At 44.9% G+C, this 19,480-nt stretch overlaps 1 protein-coding gene across 1 annotated transcript in view; it reads left to right on the top strand.

Moving 5' to 3' along the window:
* NRK (Nik related kinase) overlaps nucleotides 1-19,480 on the top strand; it is a 132,608-nt gene that overhangs the window by 5,373 nt on the left and 107,755 nt on the right. The window contains exon 2 of the mRNA XM_083595685.1: nucleotides 5,006-5,071. Within this exon, the coding sequence (XP_083451811.1) occupies nucleotides 5,006-5,071 (66 nt within the window). The remainder of the gene's footprint in view (nucleotides 1-5,005; nucleotides 5,072-19,480) is intronic.

Below are 19,480 nucleotides of genomic sequence, written 5' to 3'. Positions count from 1 at the left end.
TGTGTGTGTGTATGTATGTATGTATATACATATGGCGTGTGGTGCTGTGGTCTAAACCACAAAGCTGAGGGCTTGCCGATCAGAAGGTCGGCGGTTCGAATCCCCGCAAAGGGGTGAGCTCCCGTTGCTCGGTCCCTGCCAACCTAGCAGTTCGAAAGCACGTCAAAGTGCAAGTAGATAAATAGGTACCGCTCCGGCAGGAAGGTAAACGGCATTTCCGTGCGCTGCTCTGGCTCACCAGAAGCGGCTTAGTTATTCTGGCTAAATGACCCGGAAGCTGTCTGCAGACAAACACTGGCTCCCTTGGCCTACAGAGCGAGATGAGTGTGCAACCCCAGAGTCGTGGATGACCTAATGGTCAGGGGTACCTTTACTTTATGTATATATTTATAACCTGCAGAGTCCAATTCCTTGATTTCTGGCTATATAATTTATCACTCTTGCTAATTTCTTCTGGAGGAGATCGCTGGAGGTTTCTGTGAAATAGGATTAATTTTGCAGGTCGTTTTTCCAGCACCTGTCCTTGCAATCTGTATGTTTGCAGCTGATCACCTTGAAGCTTTTTTTGCACAATCTGTCCAAGTTTGATTCCACTGCTGTTTCGCTTTTTGCATAGTATTTCCACCCGTCTCTTCTAGGTGGCTTCAGTCCAGCTAGAGTTTGCTGCAAAACTAATGACATCAGTTCTTTAGTCATATGCTTGCTGAGAAGTCCCATTAACCCAATCGGGCTCACTTCTGAAAAGACCCATATAGGTGTGCACGGCATGACTGCAATCTTAAGGATGCTTAACTAGGGCAGGCATAAGGAACCTCAGGTCCCAGGCCTCTCTATCTGGTCCGCAGGACTCTCCCCTTCTCCCCAGGCCATGCACATCCCCAGTTTTGCTTTGCAGCATCCTTGAATGTGTTTGCATTGCTGGAAATGTATCCTGGAACTCTAATTATGTTTCTTTGCTTGCCTTTATGAAGAATTTTCCACTTCATCTGTATCATCCACAGCATCTGGAGGGAAGGAGGCTAGCTTAGGAGGGCACACACACCTCTGTTCTGCAGGACTTTGCCCCTGCTCCCCAGTTAAACTTTCAGCTATGCATGAGCATATTTCACCAATGTGCTGGTGAGGGTGTGGGGAGAGGCAGCTATAGGTACTTGTGGTGGACGTGCCTGAAGGTGGCCAATTTTGGGGAGTGAGTGTTTAATGAGATAAGTACAATTACACATCAGCATGTCACAAAGACCTCAGAACTTGCATTACTGAATCTGTAATTAAACAAGAATCAGGACTTGGTGGATGTGCTACTAATTGGATTTCTCTTAACTGTTGCATGTATGGTTATACCCACATTTTGGAAGGACTTAAAAGGTGTAAACTTAAATGCTTGATGCAATAGAGTATGGCATATTGCCCTCACTGCTAAATTGACTCACAAATTAAGATTGGCAAGTGCATCAAAGTACAAAGATAACTTTGCAGGAGAATGGCGAAGCTTCATTTGGTTTACAAATTCTCCAGGAAACTGAAGACCACTTCCCATGGCTTAGACTAATTTGTGGATCATTTAATAAGTGTGTGTTTTATAGATGTGTACTATTATAAGTTGTGGTGCATACAGGAACACGGATTGGCATAATGTGTTTTGTGGGTCTCCGGGGAACAAGGTCCCTGAAACAAGGTTGTTGTGAGGATAATATGGAGAAGGAGAGAATCATGGATGCCAATTTGAGCTTCTTGGAGAAAAGGTGGATTTTAAGTGTAAATAGCAGCTAGTGGATGCTTGAGTGCCATTCTCTTGAACCATTCCCATCCTCCTGTGCCAGCACCTGACAATGGCGATGCTTCATTTTTGCTGACCTAGGCTATCTAGCTGTCTTGGGTAGTCAAGACAGTGTTGGGAAAGGTTCCTGGCCAACATAGCAGGCAAGCACACACTGGTCTGTCCATGTGACAGATGCTGGCAGAATTTGTCTGAGCAGGCACAAGGTGGAGCAATGTGAGAAGGAGCAAGGTGTTGGAGGTAAGCGATCCTTCTGCACTCAGGTGAAAGATGCTGTCCTATTTCCACCCGCTGAAGTAAGATTGAACTGTCAGTCTAAATCACGGGTCAGCAAACTTTTTCAGCAGGGGGCTGGTCCACTGTCCCTCAGACCTTGGAGGGGCAGACTATATTTTTTTGGGGGGGGGATGAATAAATTCCTATGCCCCACAAATAACCCAGAGGTGCATTTTAAATAAAAGGACACATTCTACTCATGTAAAAACATGCTGATTTCCAGACCATCCACGGGCCGGATTGAGAAGGCGATTGGGCCAGATCTGGCCCCCGGGCCTTAGTTTGCTTACTCATGGTCTAATTGGCATCAGTATGGAAGGGGTGTCCTTTTACCCATCATGGAAGGACCCATCCTAACTTGGGCCTTCAGTTTATGTTCTACCACTTGGACATAGTTCCTTCGCTAAGAAAGGAACCGAAGTTCTCACAGTACACAGGAATTCCATCTCCTGTTTGCAAAGAGGCCAGCTCTCACTCATCATAAGCAAGTCACTGCGCACAAGCTTGCTTGAAAATGGAGATGACGTTTTGCCATCCGTTGGCCCTTGTGTTACAGACGGCAGACACCTTATGCTGGGCTCTGACTTTAGTCCTTGGATCTGTCCTTGTTCTGATTGGAGCACTCTGTGGTCTATTACAGCTTAGCCTTCCAACCAGGCCAAGTTCCTAATTGTCTCAGAGCTGGACGTGTCTTTGATATAGAGCTTCCTCTCCAACAGCATTTGGTATTCCAGGGTCTGTATGGCCCCTTGCTATCCAGCTACTGCCAAGTTTGCTACATTTCCTTTGGCAGATGCCAAAATCCTGACCCAAACATTAATCACTTTGAGGTTAATTACTGTAATGCACTGTACCATATGCTGCTCTTCTTGCTTCGTCTTTATCATTGGATGAGGAGTCCAAAAGGCTGGAGCAAGGCAGCTGACCTGGATGCCACGAAAGCTAACTTGCCATATTCATGCTCCTCTGTAAAATTGTAAGACAGAAATCTGTACAGGAAACCAGAGCATACTGTGTTTCCTTTATATTTAAACCAGGTGGAAGCCAAGGCTTTGCAGTTTTGGTTTTGTTTTCTTTATGCTTGAAAGCATGAGAAATTGATTTTAAAAATAAATAAATAAAATCCTATCATTAACTTGTTTGTTTTTGGATTGTCCAATCTGTCCATCAGATCTTAGGGGGCTTACAATAAAATGCAAATAAACTCAACAACATTAAAAGGGGAAACAACCTACTTTCTCTTTTGTAAAGAGTACCCTGCACCTCCCAAATAATCTGTCAAGTTAAATAATTAGATGTAATCAGGATGCTCTTATTTCTTAGGATAAAACAGCTAAGTATTTTCTCTCTGACTTGAAGGTTATTGCTGTTCCAAAACTCTTTTACCGGTAAACTTTCTTGTATATAAAATGAACGATGGAACGTCAAGGGTTTCTTGCACATTAGTGTAGACCAGGGGTCAGCAAACTTTTTCAGCAGGGGGCCAGTCCACTGTCCCACTCAGACCTTGTGGGTGGCCAGACAATATTTTTTGGGGGGAAATGATGCAAGAGCACCACGAGCCCAGGTGGCTGCTTACCTGTGTCTTGCAAGTGGCAGGAGCTGGTGGCGGGAGGATGATGAGCGGTGCGCGAAAGTGCTCTGGAGAGGCGCTGCTTAAAATGGCGGTCACTCGAGCACTGCTGCTGCTGGCACCAACAAAGCCCAGCCCCCTTCCTCCTCTAGGCAGGGCGGGGAGAAGCCAGGAGGAGGGAGGGAGGAGGTCCTGCTGCTGCCGCCACCATGGGAGGGAGAGGGAAAGAATGTGCGCGCTAGTGATCCATGCAGCAATTCCTGGACCGTCCCTGGGTCGGATCCAGAAGGCAATTGGGCCTGATCCAGCCTTAGTTTACCTACGCATGGTTTAGACTTTGCAAGATAATAGCTGGAAATCAACCACATCAGGACAAAAGCACATTTTTAGTTATCAAGATTGTCCTTTTGGCTTTGCTGTCTTGCTGAAATGTAAGCATTCAAGCACCGAAACTGTTTTTGGATAGTTTTCTTTTACTTTCAAGCTGGTGACCTTGACAGAAGCAGCAGGTAGATCCAACTTCTAAATTCAGGAGGTGATATTTAAACTAAGGTTACCAGACGTCCCTGTTTCCCGGGGACAGTCCCCGGATTTACAAATCAGTCCCCCTACAAAATCCTTTGAAGTTGAAAAGCGTCCCCGGACTCATTGAAAAAGATCTGGTAGCCTTAATTTAAACAATCCTCTTTTGCAGTCTCAAATGAAGCAACATTTGCTGGTCAAGTTTTTAGGCACTGCCCTTTGAAACCCCAGAGTATTTGTACTGCAACAATTTGGCACTGGCTCCTCTGTGATTTTGGACAGGCTTCCCCATGATCTTCCTTCCAAACTTTTTGTTTTTAGAAAACTGGGTTGCCTGCCTTTGGCTTGGGTGAGGTTGAGCACAGTTTAATTTTCTGTTCTCTCCATGCTTTACAAGAATAGCTGTGGCTCCCTTACACTGGCATTTCCACATTCCAGGACCTGCTTTGGCCCACATGGCTTTTAACATAGCTACGCCATTAACTCTTTGGAGGAAATGCTTCCTTCACCCCAATGAGTTTGAAAAAGGCAGGCTTCCCCAACCTGTCACCCTCCAGATGTTGCTGGACTACAACTCCCATCACCCCTGACCATGGGCCATGCAAGCATCTGGATGGCACCAGATTGGGTAGGGCTGCAATAGGACTGCAATAGAACACATCTACCATGTGTGCATATGTGCCCAACTGGCTATGGTGCAGGTCCCATTCATTTCAAATAATCTTGTGCAGGAGACCTTCCAAATAAGTTGTACCCCTAATTCTTCATAATCCAAGAGATGGAATCATATAGGAGAAAATAGCTTGGTTCTTTAAGTAAAATTAATCAACGTGTTTCTTTATTGTTATTTTTTTCAGGATCCAGCAGGGATATTTGAACTAGTACAAGTTGTTGGAAATGGGACGTACGGGCAAGTCTATAAGGTAATGAACAAAACTCAATATATTTCATGGCATATTGACAAAACTGAAATCCTGGACATAATGGCTATACTCAGACATTACACCAAACCTTGGTCTGGCAAGCCAGCCTGCTTACAAACCATAGTTCATGAGGGCTTCCCTAGTCCAGATCTGAAACCATGTTTCAAAGCTGGTTTTAAAGCCATCATTTGTGCTAGGGGTGGTTTGCTTATCTTTCTGAATTCACAGACACACCACTGCTGTGCGTCAAGAGCTGCCGCACCATGGGGACAGGAGTGAACTTATGAAGGTGAGCTCTGAGCCAAAGAAAAAAAATAATTAAACAGATACATCAAAACCATGGTTTGCCTTCTATATGTTTGTAAACTCAAACCATGGTGTGGGTTCTAAATATCACAAACCACAATTTGGAGTAAAGTCTGAATTGAGTCAATGGCCCATGGGTAAACCCTATTTAATGGTGGCCTGTGGATGTGGCACTCACTCTTGCTGCACTCCTCCTTTCTCACCAGCAAGAGCAACAAACCATGGCCTTTGGCTTAGCATTCCTTATGAACCAGAAGTCATGATTGGCTCTGCATGTTTGGTAAGCCAAGACCAAACTTTGGCTTAGCATTATGTCTGAACTGGGGATTGTGGCTTGTTTTACTCCAAACAAGCCATAGTCCCCAGTTCAGTCATAATGCCAAGCTAGAGATTATGGTTTGTTATGCCTGCTGGCTAGAATGTTGTTGAGCAAAGCAGGAACATTCTGTGCATTCATGGTAAACTGTTAACTGTGTTTTCCTGCAAGGTGTCATGTAACTGATTTCCATCTGATCCACAACAAAGCTGTTGTGTGCACTGCTGGTTTCATTGTCATTTCCTCCCTGCTTCTTTGATTGGTAGGTGATCTTTCACCCTGGCTGTTTGGTTGTTCATTCTCTGCTAGTCCCAGTCTCGTGACTATCCTTCCAGGTTCCTTTACAGTTGGGAGACAAATCAAGCGAGCAGGCATGTCATGATGAGAATGCATTTTTATCCCTGATAGATGCTTGCCAGTGGACTAAAAAAACCCACAACAACTTGGAACATTGTCTTTTGAGGGTGTGGTGTTGTTGCTGCTGTTGACATTGCATTGTTTTCTCTCTGTTTCTGTTATGAACTGTGAGCAATTTAAAATTAATTGCAGATTAGCTTGGCCGCACAACAGCACTGGACAAACCCTCCTTTGGGCAGAAAGAAGTGCCTTAGACTGGACAGCTCTTCAACTAGAGGGTGCCTTCAAATAGAGGACTGTCCTGTCTGAAGCAGGCAGACTTTTACAGTTAGCATGGCAAGACCCGTCCTTTGATCCTGGGAAGGAAAGACTTGAGCTCTTGGTTTTTTGTTTCGGAAAGGACTTTCTTTCCCCCACTTATGGTGTTTCTGGGGCTGTGTAAAAGCAGCCAACTGAGAGACTAGCCTTTCTCTGGAGCAGAGAAATAAATAAATAAAACTATCTTTTTGTTTGGGCAGCGGTGCGGGGGGGGGGGGAGAGAAATATGGGCAGAGTGCAATGGATCGCATGGCCTTGTTAAATTATGAAGTGTGAAAGCAGCTTGTGTGCCGTGCAGAAAGCCTGAGCAGATTGGAGCACCGGAGGCAATTACTGGAAGGCTAAATTTAAGAAACATGTACGCCCAAGAGCAAAAAGAATGGGGGGGGAGCAGGCTGGAAGGACAAATGCATTGGGCTGTGGTCTTGAGCCTTAAACTTCTTGCATGCCTCCCCTAGATACCGTTACCAACTGCCAGGTATATTTTCCACCCACTTTGCATTTTGACCTTCAGTGTTGAGTACTTTCTTGAATAAATCCAGTATTTCGAGGGGTTAGAAAATGGTTTCATTTGACCTTGTGCTGTGATGGAATCATTAGGCTCCGCCCTTTTGACTTGGCATCCTCTCTAAGCTCCTCCCATATATTCATTCACTCAGGAAAGGGCTGTGGCTCAGTGGTAAAGCATCTATCTTGCATGCAGAAGATCCTCAAGTCAATCTCTGACATATCAGGTTCGGGCTGGGAAAGATTCTACATCTGAAACTCCCAAGAGCTGCTGTCATTCAATTCAGATAATACTGAACTAGATGGACTAATGGTCTGATTCAGCATAAGACAGAGTTGCATGTTCCTTTGCCTGATCTCCTGCTTTTACTCATGAGCCAGGTAAAGGAGCAGGTGGCACTGAGGTCTAAACCACCAAGCCTCTTTGGTTTTCTAATTGGAAAGTCAGCAGTTCGAATCCACGCAATGCAGTGAGCTCCCATTGCTCTGTCCCAGCTCCTGCCAACCTAGCAGTTCAAAAGCACACCAGTGCAAGTAGATCAATAGGTACCGCTGTGGTGGGAAGGTAAACGCCATTTCCATGTGCTCTGGTTTCCATCACAGTGTTCCATTGCACCAGAAGCAGTGTAGTCCTGCTGGCCACATGAACCAGAAAGCTGTCTGTGGACAAACGTCGGCTCCCTCGGCCTGAAGCGAGATGAGCGCCACACCCTATGGTTGCCTTTGATTGGACTTAATTGTCCAGCAGTCTTTTACTTTTTTATTTTTTAAAACTGCTACTCTGTCCCTAGTCAGATACTGTGCATCTTCCTCTCCAAAGTTGTTGTTCTTTACCATGACTGAAGAAAGCTTTCCCAAGCTCACAGTGGAAAAGACAGCTTTGTTTCCTATTAAAGTGTGGTGGTGTATGGAGAGGAATCAATTTTATGCGAATGAAAGGGGTGGGGCTATGCAAACAGAACAGGCTACTTTTAATAGTCACTGTAGTCCCCAAGGGCAGAGAGAAGGTTTAGCTTGCACCCTTGTGTCTGTGAGGGTGCCCCATTGCTCTTGCACAGAGAAACATTAAATACTGCACTTGTGACTATTGTTTTGGGGAGGACAAAATCTTCTGTCCAACCTTGACCACAAGGGGCAGAAATATATGTCTTGCTGCACAGAGACTTACTGTATTGTAATCCCTGAAATCTTTGCAATAAACAAATACTTCTTCAGGGCTGGTGCAATACCACTTCCTCCTCCTTCCTCTCCCACCACCACATCCTTCAGTCTCCTTCCCCTTCCCCACTCCATCCTTCTCTCCACTGCTGCCTCATCTGCCCTGCACCCCTCTCTTTTCCTGCCTATTGATCTCATATGGTCTCAGCTTTGGTTTATTGGAAAGCATTTGATCCCAGGGTTAAGTCCTGTGGGTGCCTACACTACTACCACTGTGGCCCCTCCAGACACCATTTTCAGTGCACATTCATGATGATTCGTGCTCATGGTGCTATTGGGGCAGCCATACATGATCATGCTTTGTTTGAATACCTTTTGCACCTGCGAAGTTTACCAAGAATATTTCTAATTTATTTTTGCCCTGCTTTTGTTGTGCGGCAATAATTACCACATTCACAACATGCATTTAAAGTACTGTGATACCACTTGTGATGCCTTCCCCCAAGGAACCCTGGGAACTGTAGTTTGTTAAGGGTGCTGAGAGTTTTTAGGCAGTCCCCATTCCTTTCACAGACTACAGTTCTCAGAGTGGTCTAACAACCAATCCCTCTTCATGAGGAACTCTGAGAATTGTAGCTCTGTGAGGGGAATATGGGACTCCTGACAACTCTCAGGACTCTTAATAAACTACTTCTTTCTTATTTGGTGATCACTCATAGCCGAGTAAGGTTGTCTTCCATTAACATGGTTGGTGTGTCTATACATGACTGTCATATTCTGTATTCTGAATCCACATGTCCTTCCACAGTGGGGACGTAGGTTTCTGGGCAGGAGTTGATCACAGTGAGGGTTTACCAAATGTGCCTTCCTCTTAGCACGTTTCTCCCTTTCATCCTGCATTTGTGCTTCTTCAAAGTCCATGATGTCTTTGGTGAAGGCTACTCTCCAATTGTAGCACTTGCAGGCCATGATGATTGTTTGGAGTGGTATCATAGTGCTTTAAAAGATGGTGTAAATGTGGCTAATGCAGTAGCTTGGGGAAGCACCACAGAACAGCTATTCTGTCAGAATAGACCCACCATGGTTGCGTCAAGAACCTTTTGCCCAATATACCCATAATAAAACATCTGCATGGAGGGGCCCTAAGTAGCATTTTAATGTCAATGTCAGTCCATCTTTCTGGCTCTGTCTTCTGGGTCCCTTCAGCTTTCCAAAAACTTTATCAGGTATGTTACCTGAGATCTGCTTTAAAGTGGAGATGTCAGGGATCAAACCAGGCACTCCCTTGCAAACAAAGTGTAGGTTTGGCCACAGAGCTGCAAGCACTCCTGCAACTGAGCACTCCAACTGAGGACAGCTGTGGAGTTACCAAGAGGGACAGTAGGAGACGACTGGCTGATTTATGCCACTCAGTGACCTTTAGGAGAAAACAAAAGTTAGATGGCTCCTTTACATTGCTTTGGTCAAAAGCCCCCGTCAACCATCCAATCGGTGTTTTAAAAGTTTTAAACCATTGTCTGGTAGTCTGAAAATGGCTCCCAAAGCAACAATTCAAATAAACCTCCTAATGATCCTGGAGAAAAAGGGGGGCGGGTTTCTCATATGGAGTTGAAGTAAGGGGTTCTTATTTTAGACATCCAGTGAAGCTCAATGTTGTAAGATTCAGAATAGACAAAAGGAAGTAGCACAGAGCTGAACTATGGAATTTGCTCATACACAAGAGCTACTCGTAATGACCGCCAACTTGAATGGCTTTAGAGGATTAGACAAATTCATGGAGGCCAAGAGCACCTGTGGATTCTAGCCACAATGGCAGCTCAAAGAAAGTCATGGTGGTGGGGTTGATTGTCTCCTTCCCTCCCAAACCCAGTAGTAGGTAAAATGTTTGCCCAACCCTGATTTATTTATTTTTTAGCGTTTGTTTGTTTCCCCCATAGACATTCATGCCATGTAAAAAATGGTACATCACAGTTTTAGGTCTTCCTTTGCAGATGGCCACACTAATTGTCCTAGCATGTGTCAAACCCTGAATACAAGGGCTTTCCTCTTCAAGCATAGTTATTAACAGCTTTTAAAGACTGTGTGTGTGTGTGTGTGTGTGTGTGTGTGTGTCTTTCCTTTCCTTTCCCAACAATGTCTAGGACCAGTAGACGGAAACAACTTAGAGGAAACCGCACACACACACACACACAGAGGAAACCATGTAGCATTTCCGCTCCTTTGGTTTGCTGGAAGTGGTTCTTACTCTTTCCTTGCCAACACATCCAGAAACTATATAATCAGAAGGCCCTTTATGTGGCCTATTAATGGCACATATCCTATTGGACCGGAGGGTCTCAATCCCACCACAGTCACTGGGGCAAGATCAGCGTAGGGGTCTTAGGGCTCCCACAGAGTCCTATGGATATAGCCACTTTACCATTTGGCATCCTTTTGTGGTGGAAGAGGACAGCTTTATTTTCCATCAAATCCACAGAACCCTGTTTATTCCACAAGCCAGAAAAGAAACCGTTATGCACAGGGAGAGCAGTATAAGATAGCTTTGTGGGCGGGACCCAATGCACTCGTTCCGTTAGCACAAGGATTCATGCTTGTGCGTTGGGACTCTCCTCCCCCTGCATGTACAATGCATCCTCCCCAAATCTGGAGCTTTCCGGGAGTTCCCAGGGAGGAGGCAGAAGTTCTGTAATTGTACAGGGACGAAATCCTTGCCCTAACGGAATGAGTCACTTAAAACTACCCTGTGTGTGATCCAACCAAAGCCACAGGACACTCCTCTGCAGGTTTACTCAGAAGCAAGTCCCGAGTTAAATGAAGGTTACTCCTCCCAGGTAAATTTGAGTTAAGTACTGCAGCTTTTAGTGTCTTTAACCAAAATTAATTAAACCCATTGCACATGGCAGGACTTAGAATCATAGAGTTGGAAGGGACCCCCAAGGGTCCTCTAGTCCAACCCCCTGCAATGCAGGAATCTCAGCTAAAGCAACCAAGACAGGTGGCCACCCAGCCTCTGCTTAAAAAATCTCCAAGGAAGGATATCTTGTTCTTCATCTTAATCTTGTTTTGCCTGTGCCTGTTTGCTGTTCAGCATGCTCACAAGCTTAGTATGCTCCATCTACCTTAGTTATGTCTACACGGACTGGCAGCAGGGTTTCAGGCAGAAGTCTTCCCTACTGCTCCTTGGAAATGCTGTTGATTGAATGAGGGATCTTCTAGAGGAAAAGCAGATGCAATGTACTTTTCCAGCATAGGACTCAGTCTGAGACCCTGGAAACTGCAACTGCTCCCCACTGGTTATCTGCAGCATCATGCAAGGTGCAACCTGTTCTGGCTGAAGATGCGCTTTTCTCATAGTAACATAACAAGACCTTGCTGGGTCAGGCCAATGGCTCATCTAGTCTAGCATCCTATTCTCAACAGTGGCCAACCAAATGCCTCTGAGAAGCCTGCAAGGAGGACCAGGGCACAACAGCATTCTTCCCCACCTGCAATTCCCAGCATCGGGTATTCAGAAGCATATTGTCTCTCATGGAAAACGTAGAACAGTGCCATGCCAATCTCACTATAAATTGGTCCCTGGCTCCATGCTTTATGACCAAAGCCACACACAAGATATATGTTCAAGTTTAATCAGCCCTTCATTGACTTCTGCTTGGCTTGCAAAATAACAACACGTTATTTTGTCCTAGGGGGGTGGGGGTGGGGAGGGAATCCACATATATTGCTTATATCATCACTCAGGAACTTGATTTGTTCCTTACAAATGCATCTTGAGTAGCACTTAAGTAATTTAGTCAGAGAGGGGGTAGTTCTTTTTGGAGAAAATCATATGATAAAATACTTTTTTCTCTCTAGTTTCTTTTCTTTTCTTTTTTTCTTTTTTTTAAAAAGCAATGCATTCTTTTGATGCCAGAAAGCTTCTGGCTCTGTTGAGTAAAATTTTATGAGGGTTTCTCTTCTGTTGTTTTCTTTAAAAGAAACTTGGGAATTTAAATGGAAAAAAATAACAATGAATAAACAATTTACAGATCATTTCTGCTACGCTGCATTCGCTCAGACATCTTGCTTTTATAACTTTGTTCTTGAGAACATTCACCCCAAAATATATAAGGAAAGCCACATTTATAAAATAAATTTACTGTTAATTTAGATAACAGACTCCGTGATTTATTTATGTGCAGTGTCCACACATCTAGTTTGCAGTGAGCCTGACAATTTTTTTTTAAAAAAAACAGAAGCTGAAAGAGAAATAACATTCCTGTAATGTTTGCCCTTTCCATCTTAACATAAAAGATTTATTAAATCTGTTCAAGCAGTCCATTTGCAAAAAAGAAAGGCCAAACTGCTTCTGCAGATAAGTGATCACAAAAATGCAATTATTTAAGGTAGAGATTTGGGGGGCGGGATTGCAGTTCACATCTGGATAGCAAGGTAGGAAAGTAGATGGAAGATGTCACAAACCTTCATATTTCCCCATTCAGTGGGTGCTTTTAAAGCCAAGGTGGGGAATTTTTGACCCAAGCCCAGATGGGAGTTGCAGCTCAGCAATGTCTCAATGGCCAAGGACCCCCCAACTCAATTCAAAGCAACATTTCCCAGCCTGGCACCCTCCAGATGGGGGCACCCTCATCAGCCCCCAGAGTGCTGGGCAGAGCTGGTGGGAGTTGTAGTTCAAAACATCCAGAAGGCAGCAGTTGGTGAAGACTGGCTTCCAAATCTTCAAATCAGTCTCCAGGTTGCAAGTTTTACTTTCGCCTTGCAAAATCTGGGGAAGTCATTTTGTTGTTTGGACCAAGAAACGTGCATCCCAAGTATGTGATTTATTGTCTCGGCAAAGCTTGTGTTCCTTGTTTGTGTTCCTTTAATGCTGCCAGAAAGAGCAGCATTCTCTCTCTCTCCCTCTCTCTTTCTCTTCTTGTTTAGTCATTAGGTCAGGCTGCTGCCATTGTATATTTAGCTGTTTTCTTGGAACTGCCCAGTCAGCTGTTTTTCCTCTTGAGAATTCTAATTGCCTTAAGCAGAAGTTGCTGGGGTGGGTGCATGGCTGAGTGGCAGGCAGTGGCAGCCAAACCACTCCACTCATTTCATTTCAGCTGCTCATCTATTTCTTTCTGCTGGAAATTAGAGCTGTGTGTACCATGTCCTTTGCCTTGCTAATCTCTGAACGATCCTGCTGCCCCCAGGTGCAGTGGTGTATACTGTCCTGCAACCATTGTTAGAGCAAGGTTCAGTTCTCAGTATAGTATTCTTCTGTACGGACGTGTCCACATCATACATTTAAAACTCATTTAACACACTCTTTGGGGGCAGGAACAGAGAATCATAGGCTTGTGGAGTTGGAAGGGTCTAGTCCAGTGTTTCCCAAACTTGGGTCTCCAGCTGTTTATGAACTACAGTTTCCATCATCTCTGACCACTGGTCCTGCTAGCTAGGGATGATGGGAGTTGTAGTCCAACAACAGCTGGAGACACAAGTTTGGGGAACACTGGTCTAGTCCAACCCCCTGCAATGCAGGAATCTCAACTAGATCATACATGACAGATGACCTTCCAACCTCTATTTAAAAACCTCCAAGGAAGGAGAGTCCACCACCTTCTGAGGGAGTCTGCTCTCCTATCAAAAAGCTCTTGCTGCCAGAAAGTTCTTACCAATGTTTAGTCAGAATCTCCTTTCTTGTAACTTGAAGCCTCTGGGGCAAGAGAAAACAAGCTTGCTTCATCCTCCATGTGACAGCCCTCCACTCAGATATCTCCTTTATGTCAGGCTAAACATACCCAACTCCCTCAATCGTTCCTCATAAGACTTGGTTTCTAAACGCCTTGATAATATCTTTTAATAATAATGATAATAATAATAATAATAATAATAATAATAATAATAATAATAATTTATTTATACCCCGCCCATCTGGGCAGCTTCCAACAGAATATCAAAATACAATAATCCATCAAACATTAAAAGCTTCCCTAAACAGGGCTGCCTTCAGGTGCCTTCTAAAAGTTGTTCTCTTTGACATCTGGTGGGAGGGCATTCCACAGGGTGGGTGCCACTACCGAGAAGGCCCTCTGCCTGGTTCCCTGTAACTTGGCTTCTCACAACGAGGGAACCGCCAGAAGGCCCTTGGCACATTGAACACACTTTTGGAAAACATGGTCTCCCCCCAAAGAATCCCCCCAAAGAACTGTAGTTTACCTGTTTGGGTCTATTACTTCATAATAAAGAGAGTTACAATTCCTAGCCAACTACAGCTCCCAGGATTCCCTTGGGAAAGCCAAGTGCTTTGAAAGGGCTTTAAATTTATGATGTGGATAAGCCCTGCTGCTGCTTAGCTTTAGCAGGGCAGTGGAATTACAACTTTTGTGCCAGGACCGTTTCAAAAAAGCTTGTTTGGGAGAACTTCCAACTGGGTTATGCTCCACATTCAGTTTATAGATGGGTTTTCCATCGGAGACAGCGAAATGTCATGGGCTGTCCCTATTTAATCATTATCGGAATTAAAACACCACTGATTTTAGTGGGTGTGGCTATTTAACAACCTCTCTTCAGCCTTTAAAAAAACAGCCTTTTAAAACTGAAATGCTAAATCAAATATATTGACAGATGTATAGTTGATGTGGCAGCAAGCACATGATAGAGGCTGTCCCCCACTGCTACCCCATGCAAAGTGTCATTATGCGCATTTTGGTGCTGGTGATGTTTTGAATCTTCTAGTCATTCCACTCCTTCCTCTTCATACTCCCTTCTGCTTGTGCTTTCCCCCCTCTCTCTCTTTTCAAGAAACCTTAAGCAAAGGACACATTCTGCATTTCCACTTCTACAATGGAAGGAAATGCTTTGGGGCCCAGATGTTGCAGCTCTAGACGCTGTTAAGCTGCTTAAACTTCACTGAAGGTCAATACAAGTTATGCATCTCACACACAGAAAGAACAGCACAGGGATTGCCACCTTCCCCACAGGTCTCTCCTCTGTGCCAGAACACACTGCAAGGCACGTAGCTTCAGGGCCAGGCTGCCCTTTTACCTGGGACTATCCTCTTTCCATGGGATGCGGGTGGCGCTGGGGGTTAAACTACAGAGCCTAGGACTTGCCGATCAGAAGGTCGGCGGTTCGAATCCCCACAACGGGGTGAGCTCCCGTTGCTCAGTCCCTGCTCCTGCCAACCTAGCAGTTCGAAAGCACGACAAAGTGCAAGTAGATAAATAGGTACCACTCCGGCGGGAAGGTAAACAGCATTTCCGTGCGCTGCTCTGGTTCGCCAGAAGCAGCTTAGTCATGCTGGCCACATGACCCGGAAGCTGTATGCCGGCTCCCTCGGCCAATAAAGCGAGATGAGTGTCGCAACTCCAGAGTCGTCCGCGACAGGACCTAATGGTCAGGGGTCCCTTTACCTTTTTATCCTCTTTCCATAGGGCAAGGCAGGCCAGGGGGCAAATGCAGACATCCCAAGGAGGAGGAGGGGAGTGTGAAGAAAGCAGCCTGGTGTACCCTGGTAAAATTTGCATTGATTGATCCACCCACTTTTGCCTCTGGCCCCACCCACTACTGGCATGTGGCCCCTGGAAAGTTGCCCTTAAAGGAATCTGGTCTTCGTGCCCCTAGAGCATCAACACCCCTTTCTTTAAGGTTAAACATCCTCAGGCAAGCACAAGAGACAAGAGGAAAGCCCTCATAAGCCAGTGTTTGTTGCTGCCTTGGGAACCGTATTCTTATGTGGGAAATGCTGGCTATTTTAATATGTTAGAGTGAAATGTGTTGTAATCCCTGAATTTTAAAATGTGTGTGAGAGAGAGGGGGAGAGAGAGAGAGAGAAGGAGGGAATTTAGCATCCAGGGGAATATTTTATGACACTAGGCCACCTGGTAGTCCCTCTTTATACAATGTCATTACAAAGATGCAAACTGCAACACCTAATGCAAAACAAGTTTCGTGGTTCCTCTGCCTATTGTTGGGGGAGGCGGATACAGCATCACCAAAACCAATTCCTCTAATTTCATGGTATAAGTCTCCTCTGTCAACTCTTTCCATCTTCAGTTGTGGTCATATGTACTGTCTCATACAGTGTGTGTGGGGAAACCAAAATCATAGTTGGGGAGAATTCCTTCCTGTGTCCTATTAAAATGCCATGGCATTCTTAATACTTAGCCAAGCTTGGTGGTAGGTTCCTTCTTCTTCGGGTTTGGTTGCTTACCCTACTGTGTACTCCTGACCAAGTCATTTTTTTACACCCCTTCCCATTTTTTTCCATGCTGCATCTGCTCCTGCCTTGCCTAAATGCACTCAGTCTTCACAAACCTGTAAAGTTCTGAATACTGACATGCTTCTGACACAATGGCAATGTGAGAAAAGCAGCCCTAGTTGACTTGTAGGATGGGTGACTCATGTTAATTGTTGAGAAGCAGGCCAGAATCTGCTTTGAAACAGTTTTTAGCAGCTTGAACTTTGCTGTGCTCATTTGCTAAATTTAAACCAGATCATCTCTTTGGGATACAACTGTGTCAAACTTTGGCTTCTTACAGTTTTGAGACTGACATTTTCAGTCTCTCCACAGTTCGTGATTTACAATGTCTATTATGGACCACTCAGTTCTATAGTAATAGCATAGTAAGATTATGAAGGACGGCACTGTGGTCTAAACCACTGAGCCTCTTGGAATCTTGCTGATTGGAAGGTTGGCGGTTTGAATCCCCGTGACAGGGTAAACTCCCATTGTTCTGTCCCAGCTCCTGCCAACCTAGCAGTTCGAAAGCATGCCAATGCAAGTAGATAAATAGGTACTGCCGCTGTGGCGGGAAGGTAAACAGTGTTTCCATGCGCTCTGGTTTCTGTCACAGTGTTCTGTTGTGCCAGAAGTGATTTAGTCCTGCTGGCTACATGACCCAGAAAGCTGTCTGTGGACAAATGCCGGCTCTCTCGGCCTGAAGTGAGATGAGCACCGCACCCTATGATCGCCTTTGACTGGACTTAACCATCCAGGGGTCCTTTAAGATTATGAATATAGGAAGCAGCCTTATAATTGTCAGACCACTGGTCCATCTAGCTCAGTATTGTTAGTGTTAGAAACAGATATGAAAGCTAGGAGCTAGCTAGGAGCTTAAACCTAAGTTATGGGTGCAACAATGGAATGTCTAAGCACACTTTTTTATAACAAGAATACGAAGCTGAAGATGAATGAACTGCAGCTGAAATACTATGTTCATTTTTCACATGGTCTAATCCTTCCCCTGCCCACCCACCTAATATTCATAAGAGGGTCTCTTCTCCAGTCTTCAGAGAATAGCTGGAAGCGGGGAGGCAGAAATAGCTCCTTCTTTCCTTCCACTCTGCAGTTTTAATCTGAAATCTTAGGTGCGGTACTGTTCCCAGAGTTCAGAAACTGCTCGTGCTAATGAAATTCCCTGTCGCAAAATGCACCCGAACAATGAGAATTTTGAACACTATTGTCCACACTGGCTAGCAGCAGCTCTCCAGGATGCCAGATGGGGAGTTTTTTCCAGTTCTACCTGGATCTGCCAGGGATTGAACCCTGGCAGAACATCACTGAGCTAAGGCCCTTTCCCTAACTGAAACCACCTGTTATAATTACAAACTTTACCTGTGCTTTGCATCCGTGAAGTGATGGTATAAACACAATCTCTCTGTTCTGATTTGATTATGCTGAATCAAGAAAGCAAAGAACACACAAACAATAGGAGCCTGCCGTTGGGAGTTTATAATACCAGCATATCTCTTTCTCCCTCTCCCTCCTTCCCAGGCTCTCTTAGGAGGTGATTAAAACAAAAGGGACAGTCCTTCATCAGAACTGCATAAACCCATCAAGGACTCATCTGGGTACTTTATGGTGAAAGATCCTTGCTAATTAACTGCCATGGAGTGATGGATTTTCACCCCCAGCCCAGCTGTCACAATGGGCGATGTGAATCATTTGCTCTGGGTTTAAAATGGTGTGATCCTTGAGAAATGGGCCATTTATTGCAATGGAAGCCTGGTGTGTGTGTGTGTGTGTGTGTGTTCAAAGAAAAAGAATATTAACCATTTCAAGTTCCAGGGAAAATAGCCAGGGAAAGTTTGGGCTTTAAATGAGGGTGCCAGCCTGTCTGGAAGGGCTTCGTACTATACTGTGAAGTTTTCAATGCCTGGAAACATTTGCAAACAATGGCTTTCCATAAAGGAGCAGGAGCTGTGGTAGGAAGCAATGTGGAGGTGAGTGGCATTGGCTGGGTACAAAATAAGCGCAGATCTCCTCTGTCTCAGACAGCAGCCAACTCTGCAAAACTGCAGTTTGCTGCTTGGGGCAAAAGTATGGTGCTGTCCATTTTCCATTCTAGATACAGAAGTCATACATACAGGATGGCAGTGGAATCTCAGGTCACATGCACACCTCACACTGAAATCACTGTTATACCACTTTAAAAGTCATGGCCCTCCACCCCACCCCCCACAAAAAACAACAACAACCCATGGTGACTGTAGTTTGCTAAGGGTGCTGTGAATTGTAGTTCTGAGAGGTATCTAATCACCCTTAGAAGTGGCAGTTCCCATGACTTTCAAAATGGTACCTTGGTACTTTAAATCTATGGTGTTGATGTGTCCATTACACAGCACCGGTGAAGTGTTAGCATCTTCCCCTGCACCTGAAGTAGCAGTCTAGTTTAGGGTGGCCAGGACAGGTCATGGGAACTTAAAATCAGCAAGGGGTCTATTGCCATGCACCTCCCCTGCCCCAGCATCTGCTTCCTGAGGCAGTCACCTCACTTAGCCCAATGGTAGGAGTAGCTCTGCTACAGACAGCCACACTGATAAGTATGTGTGTGTGAGGAGATTCATAGAAATAATGTTTCCCATCTCCTCTTTCTCTCTGCATCCCCCAGGAAGCCTCTCCAAAGCATTACAATGAGGAATGGGCCATGGAGGGTTGCTGGTGGAAGGGCGTTAGCACCCAAAATCAGGCAGAAGCTTTGGTGGTGGTGTCAGGGTGCTGAGCACTTTTTGGGTGTTGGAATCCTAGGAAACATTCAGTCTCACTGTCAATGGAAGCTTGTTCTGTGTGGCCTGTCTGCATGTGGGATGCAGGATTTACGTGGACCTGATATTCCATCTTTGCCATTGCTGGGGACCCAACAGCCACAGACTCTACTGCCCTGGACAGCTGCTGCCTGTCAGAACAGACAACACTGCGCTAGATGGACAAAGTAGACTGACCTGGTATCAGACAGTTTCCTGAGTTCTTGGAATTTGGAGTATACTGGTTTTTCAGACTCCTTACTTATCTGAACAATCTGCCAATCAGAGCATTGTCTGCTACTCTGACTTAGAGGTGGGCGGGGGAGGCTGTATTTTTATTTATTTATAAATATATTCATATACTGCTCTATCATGAAAAATATATCACAGCTGTTTACAACAATATAAAAGCGTGAAACCAGACAATGAAATCATAAAAGGTTAAA

The sequence above is a fragment of the Podarcis filfolensis genome (genome assembly GCF_964270895.1).
Source record: "Podarcis filfolensis genome assembly, chromosome: Z".
Lineage (NCBI taxonomy): Eukaryota > Metazoa > Chordata > Lepidosauria > Squamata > Lacertidae > Podarcis > Podarcis filfolensis.
This window is presented reverse-complemented; position numbering and strand designations above follow the sequence as displayed.